At 37.8% G+C, this 17,624-nt stretch overlaps 1 protein-coding gene and 1 long non-coding RNA gene across 6 annotated transcripts in view; one reads left to right on the top strand and one right to left on the bottom strand.

The window, feature by feature from the left end:
• Positions 1 to 17,624, top strand: part of HNF4G (hepatocyte nuclear factor 4 gamma) — an 81,233-nt gene that overhangs the window by 55,007 nt on the left and 8,602 nt on the right. Inside the window, exons 1-5 of one of the 5 annotated variants that reach the window (XM_084621304.1) lie at positions 2,577 to 2,799; positions 5,067 to 5,238; positions 8,111 to 8,205; positions 12,606 to 12,712; positions 16,810 to 16,965. In XM_084621304.1, coding sequence (XP_084477430.1) covers positions 2,682 to 2,799; positions 5,067 to 5,238; positions 8,111 to 8,205; positions 12,606 to 12,712; positions 16,810 to 16,965 — 648 coding nt within the window. In that variant the 5' untranslated portion in view covers positions 2,577 to 2,681. Of the gene's footprint in view, positions 1 to 2,576; positions 2,800 to 4,883; positions 4,987 to 5,066; positions 5,239 to 8,110; positions 8,206 to 12,605; positions 12,713 to 16,809; positions 16,966 to 17,624 lie in introns of those variants that run through there. The other 4 variants (XM_084621305.1, XM_084621306.1, XM_084621307.1 and 1 more) reach the window with 4 other exon arrangements.
• LOC311516902 overlaps positions 16,978 to 17,624 on the bottom strand; it is a 73,498-nt gene continuing 72,851 nt past the window's right edge. The window contains exon 3 of the long non-coding RNA XR_014710527.1: positions 16,978 to 17,127. This is a non-coding gene — a long non-coding RNA (uncharacterized lncRNA). The remainder of the gene's footprint in view (positions 17,128 to 17,624) is intronic.

Genomic DNA, 17,624 nt, shown 5'->3' with positions numbered 1-17,624 from the left:
TTTACATGGTTGTTAAGTCACAGTGGGTCTTTTTTTAGTTCTTTTACTGTGTTTTTTAATTTGGGGTATACGTTTAAGTTGAGCCTCTATTATGGTGTCTTTGAAAAGTGTCCAAGCAGCTTGCAGGGATTTCACTCTAGTCACTGTACCTTTTAATTTCTGTTTAACTAACCTCCTCATTTTTGCATAGTTCTCCTTTCTGAAATTAAATGCCACAGTGTTGGACTGTTGGGGTGTTCTTCCCACCACAGGAATGTTAAATGTTATTATATTATGGTCACTATTTCCAAGCGGTCCTGTTATAGTTACCTCTTGGACCAGATCCTGCTCTCCACTCAGGACTAGATTGAGAGTTGCTTCTCCCCTTGTGGGTTCCTGTACCAGCTGCTCCAAGAAGCAGTCATTTAAAGTATCGAGAAATTTTGTCTCTGCATTTCATCCTGAGGTGACATGTATCCAGTCAATATGGGGATAATTGAAATCCCCCACTATTATTGAATTTTTTATTTTGATAGCCTCTCTAATCTCCCTTAGCATTTCATCATCACTATCACTGTCCTGGTCAAGTGGTCGATAATAGATCCCTACTGTTATATTCTTATTAGAGCATGGAATTACTATCCATAGAGATTCAATGAAACATGTGGATTCATTTAAGATTTTTATTTCATTTGATTCTGCATTTTCTTTCACATATAGTGCCACTCCCCTCCCCCCACCCCGCATGACTTGTTGTTGTAATTAAAGGGGCTTTTAAAGGAATTGTTTGATGGCTATTTTTGCAAGAACAGCCACCTCCAAATAGCTTTTCATTTTTATTATACTGTGAATGGTAGATCTTACTGCTGTAGTGTCTCTGGCATCAGGTAGTGCTGTTGCAGGAAACTTCACCTCTTGTACCCCAAGTAGCCATTTCCATGGCCCTGTTGGCCTGTGTGTGTTTGAGTTTTCCATGGCTTCATCCTCTGTCCAGGTCACCTAAGGTTCAATCCTCTGCCAGGATAACAAAAAGTCCATCTGAAATTCCAAATAAACATCTAAAGAAATGATTCTTCTGCCCATCTTGGGCCACGCTGAAGTTATCTGCTTCTTGGTCCCCACTTCTGGTCCCTGTAGAGTGTTCCCCTATGTTGGTTTTTCCCAGCAGGGTTTTCCCTCTACAGTAGAACCTTAGAGTTATGAACACTTTGGGAATGGGTTCGTAACCCTGAAATATTTGTAACTCTGAACAAAGCATTATGGTTGTTCTTTCAAAAGTTTACAACTGGACATTGACTTAAGACAGCTTTGAAACTTTATTATGCAGAAGAAAAATGCTGCTTTTAACCATCTTAATTTAAATGAAACAAGCACAGAAACAGTTTCTTGACCTTGTCAAATCTTTTTTTTAAACTTTACCTTTTTTTAGTAGTTTACATTTAACACAGCACTGTACTGCATTCACTTTTTTTTTGGTCTCTGCTGCCTGATTGAATACTTCCAATTCAGGATGAGGTGTGTGGTTGACCAGTTAGTTCATAACTCTGGTGTTCATATCCCTGGGGTTCTATTGTACTTCCCGTGTTAGGGACTCTGGCAGCTTTCCTCAGGGACCGTCCTTGTTCCTTATAGGCCCTTTTTTAGAGCCCTCTGCCATAGGAGCCTGACCTGCTCTCTGTGGGTCTCATCAAACCTGACTTCCCCAATCCTTTCCCAGAAGGGAACTCCCCTTGCTCCTCTTTTCTGGGTCTCCTCTCTTAGACTGAGTTCCCAATTTTGTTTAAGAAGTGCTCTCCCTGATTTCCCATAGCTGGGTCACCATTATAATTAGGTTTCCATCACACTCAGCAGCGGATAATTCTTTGATCACAGGCTACACTGAGCTTGACTTGCCTTAGAGGGCCAACCTGTGATAGATAGTATATAACCAGTCATTGAATGTAGCTAATTAAACACCTGCTAGTTAGTTTTACAGTTCTCTGCTGGAAATCTTTAATGTAACTGTATTGTACAAAGAGTGGGTTTTCATAATTAACTCCTGGGATCTTCATAAATGTATGGAATCCTGCAAAACAGCATTTAAGAGCAGCATGTGTATGGACCAAATTCTGCTGCCCTCCTTCCTCACTGCAAAACCTGCATACAGTGGCTTTACATCGGGGTTGAGGAGAAGGAATCTTCCCTTTAACATAGTGGCTTGGTGTAGCACTCTATGCAGCCAGTTCACTACCACTTGTGCAGGACATTGGTTTTGAGAGCAATTGGGAATGCGAGTATGAAGTCTTTCTACTCTGTGGTTCTGCATGTGTTTAAGGCCTTCCATGCTCACAGAGACTGTGTAGCAGGGATCCAGGGACTGGGCAGCATTTGGCACTATGTTGTTAAAATGAGCAGAATCAGCTGCTGGACAACCTTTTTAGTTTCCTTCAGAATTCAAGCCAATATGACTTCTGATAAGACTTGTCTATGGAACATTCTAAGATTATCACAAGAATTGCTTTGGTGTGCCATAAAAGAAAAAAGATATAGGCAGAATATGACATGCAGAAGCAGTTTTACAGCTCCTCCCATCGCTGCACATAAGTGGCACCGTTTACAGTTAACTTTGGATTATCAATCACTGATTGCCAGCAAAACAGAGTAGATCTCATCATACCGCATTTGTACTCTTGAGTAGCTTTCTTTTACTGTTTTCCCATTCAATGATGAGGCTGTCGGAACCAGTATTGGACATGGACATGGCAAACTACAGTGAAGTCTTAGATCCAACTTATACTACTTTGGAGTTTGAAACTATGCAGATTCTGTATAATGGCAATGGTGAGTTCTCATCTGCTCAGTAATGCAAAATCAAGCTGTGGGTTAATGAGAAAAAGTAAAACTGAGTAATGCTGTAAGGTGCTAGTTAAGTGTTTTATGAATAGAGCATTTGGGCAGGGGGGGTTATGGCAAGAAATCTGCTCTTTTACACTTCATCACTAAATCTAAGTTAATAAAATAACTTTTTTATGTTAAAGAAAATATAATACCAGTTATGTGTAAGAAAGTAAGTGAACTCCACTGTCATCAGTCAATTAATCAAAGGAAGAAAAGAGTGCTTTCAGCAGTTGTTTTATTTACTGTAAAACAAATGAATAACTAGTATTGACAGTTTGGGCATGAAGGTAGATTTTGTACATAACATTTAAAATGACAGAACAAAATTATCCAGAGGTTTGGGAAATTTTACTGATTATGGAGAAAATGATCTCCTTGCTCTTGCTGCCTAGTTTCTAATTGATTGGCTCATATTTTATTTGTATAATGTAATCCAGTCTTTCCAAATTATATATATGTGAACCAGAGAGAGTTTGTAATCACATTGACTTCTACAGGCTAATGTTTAGCTGGGAGAGGCGTTCGGTATTTGATGAGTGTAACATTTTAACTTAGGTTAGAATTGTTTATGATATGGGTTGTTATGCTATGGGTTTTTGTGACATTCAATTCATAAAAATATTGCCTCAACATGTAGCATGCTGTATTTAACTTTACCATAACTGAATATTCTACCACAGACATAAAGGAAATTTTAGTCTTTGTTTTAATTTCAAGGAATTACTTTAAAGTTTAGAACTGAAATTCATTAAGGATAAAGAAAGTATATTTAGCACTAGCTCAACAATTATTTTTATCTACTCTCAACCTGTAGACCCATTGCTGCTGTCTGTAGTTTGTTTTTTAAAAGGCAGAGCAAATATTTCAGCATTTGTGGAAAAGTTCATTTGTACTTGTATTTTGTTCCATATAACTGAAAAGTGTTCATTCTGCATATCTCACAATATAGAGCTTAAGTGGGCCTGTATAGGTGTGTCTTGAAACATTTGTTTCGATTTCTGATGCTTCGATTTCAATTTCTTTACAGCCAGAATAGTGAACAGAAATGTAGATTTAATTATTGATTCTGCCTAGAAGAAGAAAAAATAACATTTGTCATGAAAGAAAAATTTCCTCTTCTTAAGTGATTCTGAGGCTTTAAACATTCGTTATTTGAGCTTTAGACGGTTTCTCCACTTATTTGGTTTAAGAAAGGGGATTTCCTTGGTAATTAGTTATTTTTGCTTAAAATAACTCTTACGGATCTGTTAAAGGTATACACACACACATATATACACAGGGAAAGGGAAGTTAGGCAAGAGAAGTTTATATTGGTAATGCAGATGGTTGAATTATTAAGTGAAAATGATGAGTTGGCAACTTTTAATTCATATATTTATTAAATGTAATCTTATTCTGGTTGCAATTCATTTATGAGCTTATCTTAAGTAACTGTAAGAATCAGTCTACAAGGATGGTCTTACGGTTAATGCACTGATGGGGACTCAGGAGATCTGATTTCAATTCGCAGCTCTGCTATGTATTTCCTCTGTGAACTTGAGCAAGTATCTTAATCAGAGCTGGTCAGAGAAGCTTCACCAGAACCACAAAATTGAGTTGATTTCACCAGAATTTTATTTCAGATGAAAGCCACCGGGAGCGGTGGGGGGGAAATAACACTACGCCAACCCTCTTCACTAATTTTTTCATAAAATTTAATTCAGAACTTTTTAAAAAATACCTATGCCAATAATAACTGAGATTCTTTTCAGGAAAGCAATGATAATAGCCAACTATTGCTATGTCATGTGAACTAATTTATGGATGTTTTACCAGCTGACCGAAAAATGTTGTTTTGTACCAACGTCCCTCTTAATGATTTCTGTTAGCAAGGATGTTTAAATAGTTACACACAAATAGAAAGTTAGGTATTTCATGTACACTTTAACTTTCAAACCACATCTTTGAATCTGCAATAGTTTGGACAAAAAGTATTTCTTGTTATGAGCATCATACATTCTGATAACCAGACGTGATGGGTTTGAAAGGATTCATTAGAATAACAACCAGATGTAATTAGACATGCTGTCTTTGTATGATCTCTAAACGGAAAATGCTAATTAAAAGAGAAAAGGCCAGTTAAATCTCCATGTGAGTGTAAATTAGTCATGGTGGTGTGTTTGTTGAAGGTTTTAACCATAACTACATATGTTGTTCTTGTTCCTCATCAGACAGTTCTTCAGCAGAACCACTCAACATGAACACTGCAGACAATGGAGTCAGTGGACTTTGTGCAATATGTGGCGATAGAGCAACTGGCAAACATTATGGCGCCTCCAGTTGTGATGGGTGCAAGGGCTTCTTTAGACGCAGCATACGGAAGAGTCATGTTTATACCTGCAGGTATTTGAAATGTTCAGCTTGAAGAACTTAATTCATGAAGCTGGTGGCAAATCACTTTCGGATGTAATTTATACAGTGGATATTTTCTTTCTTTTTCAAACAGAATAAACAACACAGTGGACAAAACGTATGATTGTTGGTTTGTTAACATAATTGGAAAAAAATCACTTTCCTACAAATCACTGAAAAGAATTGTCTACACCCAACACCCCCCCCCCCAAACATAATAAATTAAAAATTAATGTTTACCTGTCTCTCATGAGGGAAGTCATACTCATTGCTATGAAACTCTTTGGTACATTTAAATGATGTGTAGGTGTTATACCAATAAAATAAAAACCAGCAGGATCTTATTAAAGGGGAAAAGGCAAAATGCCACATTTATTGTGAATACAGAAAGGATCATAGTAAGCAGTTAGTTATAGCTATAACATTCCATTCAATTTCATATTTATTCACACATTCATTCATACACGCACACATACACAGAGGTTCTGCAAGGTTGTTATCATCGTTACCAGCCTTAGAGTTGCTCATGCCAAGGCACTGGCCTGGTGGCCTGGACATGAGGAGGGAGCAGGGCCTTGTCAGATGCTCATCTGATGCTCCTGGAACTTGGTTTGCAGAATCAGACCCCAAATTTCTCACTTCCTAGAGTCCATTTTTATAGGAATTTCGTCCTATGCCAGTCTATGGGAATTGCTTCATCATGCTGTTGCTGAGTCAATCAGCAGATGGCACATTCCTGACAGCTCTGTGCTGCCAGATGTTCTCTTGTTCGTTGGTTCTCCCATCTTTGAGGCTGTTGGGTGGATTCCAGTCTGCCCTCCGGGGGTCCTCTGGTTATTTCCACTTGACGCCTTCTTCAGCCGATGGACACTGGATTCTTAGGCTGGCACCTCCCTGATCATTCAGTTATTATCCACACCAAGCATCCATCCACATATATCCTCTATCTCTATTTTAATCACAATTGTTAACAAAGCAAGATGAATACAACAAAAGCGCGGGGAGTCTCTGGGTGCTATTTCTGTTGTTACAGAGTATTGCTTTGAGTCTCTCTCTCTATGTGAGAAGTTGTTGTTACAAAGAATTGCTTTGAGAATAGACTCTGTCTTAGAATGTACTAACACAATTAACAGCTTGCAAGTTTCACACAGAGAGGGAGAGAAACAGCACCAAAAACCAAGAGACCTCTTAATTAGTAATACCCTGGAATTTAAACTATGGGGAATCAAACTTATTTGTGATTTTAATACAGAACTTCTTTAATATGATCCAACATAGGAAAAACAATAAAAATAAATATTACAAGTATTTAATAAGCATCTAGATAATCACATTTAAGATAGTATCTTTTAGAACGACCTACCTTGATTCTCCACTAGATACAGGTTTTATCATGATTACTTTTTGCTATTGATTGTTTCAGGTACCAGCACCAGGTGAAATACACCAGGACAGATCCTCAGGTGGATGACATTGGGATAGATCTGTTAAAGTCGTTAGTGCTAGATTAATTTACACCAGCTAAGGAACTGGCTCGCCATTTTTTGTATGTGAACATATCGAGAATTTCCTAAAAAAAAAAAATGTTTTGCTGGGTTTTTGATAAGCAAAATTTTGGAGATTTCTCACTAAACATTTGTTTTTCTATGATGAAAGAGAGTTTCTAAAAAGTGCTTAAGACCCATAAACCCTGATCCGAAGAACATACAAGAGATAACTTATCTGTAAGGAGAAAAGGAGTACTTGTGGCACCTTAGAGACTAACCAATTTATTTGAGCATAAGCTTTCGTGAGCTACAGCTCACTTCATTGGATGCATCCAATGAAGTGAGCTGTAGCTCACGAAAGCTTATGCTCAAATAAATTGGTTAGTCTCTAAGGTGCCACAAGTACTCCTTTTCTTTTTGCGAATACCGACTAACACGGCTGTTACTCTGAAACTTATCTGTAAGGAGCTTTGTGCTGTAAGGAGCTTTGTGGTGTTCTACTGTTCTTCTAATCACACTGTACCTTTCCTTTGTGGTGTGCCATAATGTATATAGACTAATAGGGAGACCTCCTCTGACCTTTACTTGGGCGGTCATCTGCACAGTACTTAGTTGAACTACACCTTCCAGCAGTCCTGGACTTTTGAAATTCTGGGACCAAAAATTTCTGTGTCCATTTGCAATGACAGCAGCTTGGTTCTTGTTCTGCAAATATTGCTTTCCAAAATTATTTTGTCCTGTCCTGAGGACCATCAGACTTTAATTATATATATATATATATATGCTTCCAGGTCCCTCATTGACTTTATGCTCCCCGTTTTAGTCATAGTTCCCCACTGTTATTTTTAAAGGGCTGCCAGATCTTTATTATTGACTGCCCTCTGGCACTTTTCTTTTCTTTTCTTCTTTTCTTTTCTTTCTTTCTTTATCCTTAACAAGGCTGCCTAGAACCCCTCTCCAGGTTATAGAGATCTCTGCTACTCATGCTATCATTTGGTTTAAGCCCTTTTTATCAACGTCTTGTGTCCTAAGGCTTCTGGCATAAATTATGTTTGTTTGTTTTTTATTTAAACCAAATATTGACATTAAAAACTATTTTTCATACAAAATATTAGCTGTGATGATGAAAAGACTAATGATATCTTGCCCATTAGAAGTTAGTCTTGCCAGATGTACAGATGGAAAACATTTTTCAAGGCTGAATTAAAGATAAAGATCAGCGAAGGCTGATAGTTGGAGACATTGTTTTGACAGGCCACATTAATTGTTGTCCTGCTTGCTAATCAGGACTGTGCTTTATTATTAATATTTATTTTATTATTATTATTTATAAATATTTATTATTTAATATATTTACCCTTTCTTATATCTGATAGATTCAACCGACAGTGTATTGTTGACAAGGACAAGAGGAATCAATGCAGATACTGTCGTTTAAAAAAGTGTTTTCGAGCAGGAATGAAAAAAGAAGGTAATAGATTGATTTATTACTTAACGTACAAAGAAAAATAAATACTTAATCTGAATGAGTGTTAAAACTTAGTATAAAACTAAAAGAATGTCACATTAGAATAACTCAATGAATAGGTAACTCGAGTGCCTTCACAAAGGAAGAGTGATTTTACTATTATATACTTCATTTAATTTTTGAAGTTCGTTAAGTTTTGAAGTTATAGTATTTTGTGCCTATAACAAATTAACAGATTCAGAATTGAGTTTGCAGCTTGAATATATCTTTGTAGTATGTGAATCCTAACTTCAAGTCCCAACACTTCAAACATTGTGAAAATCTGAAATCAGACCTAAGTTTGGAATCCATAAATTTAGGAATGTTCAGATTTGGAGTTTTGGTTCTACTCGTTTATAAAGATATGAAATTTGTGTCTAGGGTTTTGGTTGGTGACTACCTCTAGTAATAATTTTCAGTGTCAATCTGTTAACTCTTTAATTTAATTTAAAACTTGGAGGTGCATAAATCAGAAAAAGGTGTGTGGGGTGTGTGTGTGTGTGTGTGTAGTTCTCTGGTTATTAAGGTGACAACAATTTTTTGCAGTTATTAAAGACACACTTCGGCTATTCAATGAGAGATAAAATTATATACATTAAAAGTTCATGATATCTGTTTATCCAAGATACCAAATATGCTCTAACAACAGATGGCTAAACTACACAGATTTTTTTTTTTTTCAAAATAGACCTGTTTAAATTTGTGAAATGTTGGTGAAATTCAAGCAATTTACTGACTGCAAAAAATGTTGCTGCCCAGATTTTCACATTTCAAAGTTGGTTGCTTGTTATTGCTCACACAAGTTAAGTGATACTGATTATGGGCTCTGAGTCTACCCCATGTGGTCAAGGGGATTGACAGAAGCTCTTTGTGACTCCTTTTCTCAGATGGGGTGGCTGCAGTTTCTGTGCTTTTACTGAGGCAGTCAGATAATAAAGTTCTGGCAGCAGCAGCAGCGAGTAATTCAAGGCTACTCTCCTATGTAGTGGGAGTGTGGGATTGTCCCTTACAGACCATCAAGGAACTGATGGGGTACAGTGACCCTATGGGGCAGTTTCCAAGCTGGAGAGGTGAACGGTCCTTCTATCAAAGTGGGGTGCCATGGGAGAGTCTATCTCAGGCCTCGTTGGGGAGGGATCATTGTGTGAGGACAAAAGAGTATATGGCTTGGTTGGCATCCTGTCTATGTTCAAATAAGCAGCTAAAAATGGAGCCTTTTGTGGTTCCCATATTACTAGACTTATGTTTATTGTTTTACAACTTGTTCTGGCATGTTATCCATGTTTGGCATCCATCATAAGGCCAGTTTACAGCACGACTCTGTAACTTTACTGTAGTGAAGTGGGTTTACAGTGTGCTTCTGCAAGTACCTTATTAGGATAAGAATGGTTTATTGTGTAGTCTTATATGTTGTTTGGCTTTGCTAATAGCAAACATTTTTGTAGGAGAGGATTAAATGTATTTTCTTCTTGCAGTCACATAGTGAAATTCTGCTCTTATTTAGACTTGTAAATCTAAAATAACTCCATTAAGTCTCTGGAGTTGCTCTGCATTTACACTGGTATAATGGTGCAGAACTTGGCCTCTAGCATTCAGACCATTAAAATCCATAGTGATTTGAATACACTGCAGGATCCTTGTAAGAAAAATGTTGAATCATCTGTTGTGGCCCTCAACATTTTGCAAAAGTCAGAATTTCAAGGACACTCAAACCTTATAAAATGAATAGATAAAAAATGTGCATAACTTTTTTTACCAATTTTACACCATTTTTCCTATAAAACATATTGTCCTGGTTCTCCACTACATCTGAGCTATGCTGATTCAGAGCTGCCCAACTGCAGCATAAATCAGAATTGGAGGGATCCTATTCTAAATGACACTGTGTGTGCTGATGGTATATGGTCCCGCATATCATGGGAGGATTGAACAGAACAGAGATCAGTTTAGTCACATCCCCAGCCTGCCTTCAACATGTCACCTTCCCCTCATTATGACAGAGGTGGGAAAAATCAGCTGATGGAGGCTATGCCAGTCCTACACCATTAAAGATTTCCCTTACAGAGAGTGAATTTTCTGTTGGGAATCTCCATCCTGCTTAAGGATGCTTTAGCCTAAGTAAGCAAAGAACTCTATTGGACTGGTGAATCCAGTCCATTGAATCCTGTACATATGCAGTAAAAAGGTATTTCCTTTTGATTCTGTAAGTGGCCCTGTCACCCCGTGACTGGCCCCTGCAAGAGGAGATGGGGCCAGTCATACTTGTGCTATAATTAATTTGCTGCTTCCCAGCCTGGGGGGGCAGGACAGGACAGCCAGGTGATACTTTAATGGACACCTGGGCCTTATAAAAGGACAAAGAGAGATCCATTACGGTGTTAGTACCACAGGGAGTGTGAAGGCTCTTGTGGAAGGTCCTTACCCAGCGTCTGCAGGAGACTGGGTACTGCAGGGGAACCAGCCTTGGGGGCTGGTGAGTGCTATATAGCGGAGTGGGGAAAGATTCAAAAGTAGCTTAGGCCTGGTCTACACTGGGGGGGATCGATCTAAGATACGCTACTTCAGCTATGAGAATAGCGTAGCTGAAGTCGACATAGCTTAGATCGAATTAAAATCACTTACTTCGCGTCCTCGCGGCGCGGGATCTACGGCCGCCGCTCCCCCGTTGACTCCGCTTCCGCCTCTAGCCCTGGTGGAGTTCCAGAGTCAACAGCAGAGCGATCGGGGATTGATTTATCGCATCTACACTAGGCACGATAAATCGATCCCTGATAGATCGATCACTACCCGCCAATCTGGCGGGTAGTGTAGACGTGGCCTTAGAAAGGGGCTGAAAAGAGGGCCCAAAGGGCAGGCTGAAGTGAAGCCCTGGAGGGCAGAGAAACCATTTTGGTTTGTTTAGGACTTTTTCGTTCGCACTTTTGCTACCATTGAAGGGGTTATATTTATTTGTGACTTGGGTGAAGAGGTAACTCCAACACAGACTAGTGTGGGGACGCTGAGGAGACCCATCTTGGGGAAGGAAACCGAGGCAGGGAGTACTGGCAATTCGATGCTCAGCCAGCAGATGGTATGCCAACATTTAACTTTAGTATTTGACCATCAGTGTCTTGCTTCTTCTGGTCGCATGTAATGTTGACATTATTTTAATTAATTTTGTATTTAGTACCCTACTTTTTGAGCTACTAAATGAATGGGCATTTTGTTTCTCCACTTTAAAAAAAAAACACACATCATATTTCATCTCTACATGAACATATAACACTTAGTGTTTAACACTGCAAGACATTTCTTATTATGACTTAATAAGAGGCACATCAGTAAATGTCCTTGGCAAAAAAGCTAGTGTATCTCTGGAATAAAGTGTGTTCATTCATCATAGAAACTAAAGAATATTGTGCAGTGTAGCGAAAGAATATTTTACTGAAGCCTTTCATGCTACAACTGAACCAATGTAACGCAGAATCCTCCCCCTCAAAATAATAAACACATGATTGGAAATAAAACTGGTACTCTTAAAAGATGATGAGACTCCTAGTGCAATAAAGAAAGATGTTGATTAACACAATGCTTGTTTTCTCCTTGGCCTAACCTTGGATACGATTGAGATTTTAAGAAATCTGATTGATAGTTTTATTTATTCTCTTCTTTCCTGAATTAAAAAGTAAGCCTTTTTACTTAATAAGCCCTGTCTGTGCTCATTAAGGTTCCTTATCCAAAGCCCTTTATACCACCTTTCCTGGGCCTCATGAGACACAACCCACCTGCTTGGAATATTTTTGCTTAGTTAATGTTCTATAAACTGGCAGGAATTAACGTCTCTAAGGAGGAGCCCAATATTGCAGGCTCAAAATTACCTTACAAATGGATTAAGTTCATTATTCACTCTTGTTTCAGTGTTTCTCACAGGAAAGCATGAACAGAGGTATCAGAATTTCTGTGACTCAGACATTCTGTCAGTGATTGTTCTGTACACCCCTTGACCTAACTCAACAGGACTGGGATTTCTATATCATTAGGCTTCATTAATTAAGGATGGAAGAGAGGCCAGCCAATCAAATTACAGAGTATTGTTGAGTTCAAAGTAGAAAGTATGCAAATCTACTGTAATAAAGCCGATCATAAAAATGCTGTGTCTAACAACAATTAGAAATGAATAATTTTTAGTGACAAACAATATTATATGAATAAGAAATGTACAAGATTTCTTGTCACTCTTTCTCATGACTCTCTCAGAGCTGAAACTTCAAGGTCCTCTTTGGATGTCATACCTTGTGATTCATATAGTTATATAACAGCCCTCTGAAATTATGTTCAACCGCACTGCCTACAAGCAAATAAATGACATGATTATTCTTTTCTAGCTGTACAAAATGAACGGGACAGGATAAGCACAAGAAGGAGCACATTTGATGGCAGCAACATCCCCTCTATTAACACATTGTCACAAGCTGAGGCTCTTTCTCGGCAGGTACAGTGATCTACATGAAGTTATTTAACACCCTTTTAGATTATTTCATAGTTAAATATTCCCTATTTCTCATTATATAAAGCATAATTATTGAGAATACCAATGTTCTATCTGCTTCCAAAAATGAAATCCAGCTGCTTCTTCCTAATGTAAGACTCAATAATAAAGAACATACATCTATTTCTGATGGCGAAGCCAGTAAAGAAGGTCACTTAAGAAAATTCATCTTGTGTTAGGTACAATATGTCCCAGTTTTCTTCCTTAATATTGCTTTATGATCCCCTTACTTTCAAATTAAGTACTTCTCAAGCAGTTAGTGGCATCTGTCTGGTCCTTGAGGCTGGATTTTCAATGGAGCTTAGCAGAGATAAATGTCTGACATCCAGTAAATGTCAATGGGTGCCTAACTCCCTTAGTTAGGCTCCTTTTAAAATCACAACTTTAATGTTTGGATTTTATAAACCGTATTAAGGTTAACAAAAGGGGTCCAAATGCTGAACCTATTCACATCCTGGTTTTGAACTCTCTTTGTCTGGTTTGAACTACATTTTCCTCTGATTTCTTTTTTATCTAATCAGTTGTTGAGTAGAACAGTATCTGCTGCTTTCCTGTAACTCAAATAAATCATAATAATTGATTTCACACTCCCTTACCTCTTCATAACTTACTCGGAGGGCAACTGCTGCCATCTTTACTTCATGATTTCATGCTGACTGTTTTATACTGAGTGATACATCCCCAAAAGTTTTGTAATCTTGTCCTTTGTCAGAAGCTTTCATATGATGGAACTGTCTCTAAGAAATACCCATAAGCTGTAAAATTTCTTGGATCCTTCTTTGTTCCTTACTTAAATAAAATAATTCAATTAGCCACTTAATATTGCTAGGCTGGTACGAATGGGCGACCTGGTACTTTGGTACTACATCTGACTCTAGTAGTCAATGAAAAAGCCTCTTCAAAGGTATTTGAATTTCCCTTATTATATTTTAGAATGTTAGGCTTTAGGTAACTTTTAGCCAGGTCTGGTGATTTGTTGTTTATCTATTGTACAAATTAATTCATATTTCATATTTCAAACTCATGTTTACAAACAAATAAACTAATATTTCACCTCGGGCTCATGCTCAGAAGCCACAGTGATGGACACCTTAAAAATACATAGGCAAACAAACAAGTAAACAAAGATAAATATTTAAGGATAATGCCTTCTCCTTCTCTGGTAGATGCTAAGATGAATAATTACAGACAGGCCTGAAGGAAGTATGTTAACAACCCCAAACTCAAGGAAAAGTTCTCATCTTTATCTAACCCATACTTCGTGGCTTCTCCTTTCTCCATAATGTCCTAAATAAAAGCCCTAAATCCAAATACCCTTCACTTTGGAAAGTTTGGGTCCAAATTTCCATAGCATCTAGAGGTCCCAAGAAGAATCAGCTCCATAGTGTGCTAAGCACATTTGAAGACACAGTCCTGCCCCAAAGAGCTAAAAAGTGAAACACATAAGGTGTGACAATAAAGTGCCAGATAGCATCATGTGACCCTCAGTCAAACATGTGGCAAATTTAATATGGGCTTCAGAGAGAGATTTGAAGGAGAAGAGAGTAGGATAACAGGTCGGTTCAGGGAGAGTTTTCACATGTAAGAAGCAATGAGGAAGGGACAAAGATGTTTTAATCCTTCTCCTTTTAACTTTAGTGATTCCATTATTTATACAATAAATGATTCCAGGAGGAGCAGAGAAGAGCATGGTCTCCTTTGCCCCAATCCTGTAAGAGCTCCTCTGCCCCAAATCTGCAGGGTTAAAGCTACACCATTGTGGAAGGGCCAGGTAGGAGTGAGACTCAGTAGCATCTGCCTTCCCTCTAACTATCAGGGACACAGTACCACAAGATAATTCTCACCCTGTCAGCATGATTTTCCCTACTTACCCTTCCATGCTGTATGCTAAAAGAGAGGGAGGGTGGGACAGTGGACAATGGAGAGAGGGAAGGTCATGGTAGCATAGCCAGGAGCTGTGAAACCTCTGGGAGCGCAAAGATTCATATACTTTAAGGCCATAAGTAACCACTGTGATCATCTGATCTGACTTCCAGCATAACACAGGTCTTAGAACTTGACCCAGTAATTTCTGCAGCAAGCCCATAACTTCTCTTTGAGCTATAGCATATGATTTAGACAGACATCCAGTCTTGATTTAAAGATGTAGAGTGATGGAGAATGTACTATGTACTATGTCCCTAAATAAATTATTTTGACTATTAATTATCCTCACTTAAAAATCTGCAGTTTATTTCTAGTCTGAATTTCTAGTCTAGCTTCAGCATCCAACCATTGGGTCTTGCTAATGCCTTTTCCTGCTAGATTAAAGAGCCATCTTCTGCTGGAAGTCTCTTCCCCATTTACCTGTTTGGAGACCATTATCAAAACACTTCTTAACCTTCTCTTGGACAAACTAAATAGATCGAGCTTCTTAAATCTCTCACTATAAAGTATGTTTTCCAGAGTTTGCAACCTTCTTGTGGCTCTTTTCTGAACCCTTTCCAATTTTTCAACATTCTTTTTGAAGTTAGGACACCAAAACTAGACTCAGTATTCCAGCAATGGTCTCACTAAGGCCATATGCAGAGGTTACCGTTCTACTCCTAATTGATATTCCCCAGAATATTCCCCCAAGAATTGTATTCACCCCCTTAGCTACAGCATTGGACTGGGAGCTGATATGCAGCTGGTTATCTATAGGCTTGACAGAATTCATTTAAAAAAATGCAATAGAATATTGATGTTTATTTTTCACCATTCTTTCCATTTTTATTGATTTACAGTTGCAGGAAATTTTGGAGGAGTCAGATATTGGGGGGCAGGGAGGGTACCACCAATAATTATTGAATATCAGTAGACACTGAGATTCAAAAAGTTAAAGCTTTATAACTGTTAAAACACAAATTGTCAACACCACATGTCAAAATATTCAAAGTAAATATCCTTAAATCAAACCCTAATACAGTAAGTTCTCAAGCAGCTTTTTTCTTACTTTGTCTATCTGTAAATTTTACTTATTATCAATGGAAATATTTTTTTGTGTGTGTGGTGAAATCAAAGTTTACTGACATTAACAAATAAAAATCTTGTGAGCTCTGCAACATAGTGGGATTTCATGATGGGGTTTGGTAGTTGCAGTGTTAGAGACCCAATTCCTTTACTCCCTCCTTGGTAGTGAAACCACACTGTCCCCAATTTCCAAAGGGGGAGAGTAACGGGAGACTCTGTGTTTTGAAACTCAGTTGCCTAGTTCTTGTGCGGGTTTTTCTAGCGTGATGGATGCCATAGGTCTAAGTGAGATATTTTTCCTAGTTCAGCCTTACTTTTGTCTTCAGTCATCTTGCCTGTATTGCTTAATGGCAAGTTTAGTATTGTTCCTTTCCTTAGAAAGTCATTAAGAATTTGGCTCAGCAATCATACAAAAGCTTTCTAGCACCAGGCCCAGAAAGATTCCTCTCTCTCTGTTTCACAGAACACTGTGCACTGCAGGTGGTCTTATATACACTCCTATTAGTACATTTTCTGAAACATCCCCAGCTTCTATCCATACTGGTTCTCATCGTTACAAATCTTTCTGCTTTAGGCATTTAAAAATCCTGTTTCATCTTCTAGAGTTAATGATACTTATCTTTTCACTGAAAATACATATTTCCCTCTTATCTTTGTGTGCCTAGAACTTTATTACATTCCCTTCCCATTCCTTTCTTTCTAAAGTGAGGTAAATGTCATCCATTTTAAAGGCAAAAAAAATTTAAAATTAAAAATGTTACAAATAATAGTCATCTCTTGAAATGAGAAGATCTTGTAAAAATATAATAATAAAAATCCCACTATCATGGTAAAGTACACCATACTAGTAACAATGAGGGACAAACATTATCATTTACATGCATATTGGTCATCTATATATTGTCGGGGAGTTCGGCACGAATGTGCATGCTTACTTCCATGTGTTTTGGTTAAATATACTCCTCACCAGTGGAAACAGTAACAAATATGGAATACTAACAGGCTGTATTTTTTTTGTTTTGTTTTTTGTTTTTGCTTAACATGGCTAGATCCCTGTCTCGAGTCCTGGTGCTAGTACTGACATAAATGTAAAGAAACTTGCCAGTATTAGCGATGTCTGTGAATCTATGAAGCAACAGCTCTTGGTCCTTGTAGAGTGGGCTAAATATATTCCAGCCTTCTGTGAACTACCATTGGACGATCAGGTACAAAGCAAATGAACTGGAGAATAATGATTATTCTCCTTTTACAGTCATGTAGAAATATTGTGCAACAATTCATTGTCTGCCCTGTATGCTAGATCTCAGCTTTGAAGCAGATCTTGAGACATCACACAAAGAGATAGTAGAGGTTGAAGTGTGTTTCAGCTGTTGGAAAAAAGAGTAAAGATTCACAAACTGGAAATTTCAGAAACAATGTTTTGCAACTTTCATGTTCTGTTGGAACCAGAAACTTTAAAGGCATGCCAAAATTAATAATAACGGTTAAAAAAAACATCCAAACTCCTTTGAACCTTTCAGAACATTTGGTTCATGTTCACTTGCAACTGTTTGTGAAGACTGAGGTGGCTTGTTATTTAATTTGAACCAGTTTTCTTATCCTTGCAAGAAATATAAGTATGACAGTCTTGAGAAGAAATCAAACCTATATTGATCCCAAACCATAGAAAATAATTTGCTGTTGAATATAATATAATAAAAGATCCAAAATTTCATTTATAATGTGCTTATGTAAATTTTATTCTAAATTGACATGTCAACGGTGCTTGAGTTCTCTTTAGGGACAAAATAACTTTGAGTGAGATGTCTAAAGCTAATTCAAATGCCAGGTCTTCATGTTGTAATAGACATTACCAGGGGAGTAG

Source organism: Lepidochelys olivacea (assembly GCF_965140295.1).
Source record: "Lepidochelys olivacea isolate rLepOli2 genome assembly, chromosome: 2".
NCBI lineage: Eukaryota > Metazoa > Chordata > Testudines > Cheloniidae > Lepidochelys > Lepidochelys olivacea.
This window is presented reverse-complemented; position numbering and strand designations above follow the sequence as displayed.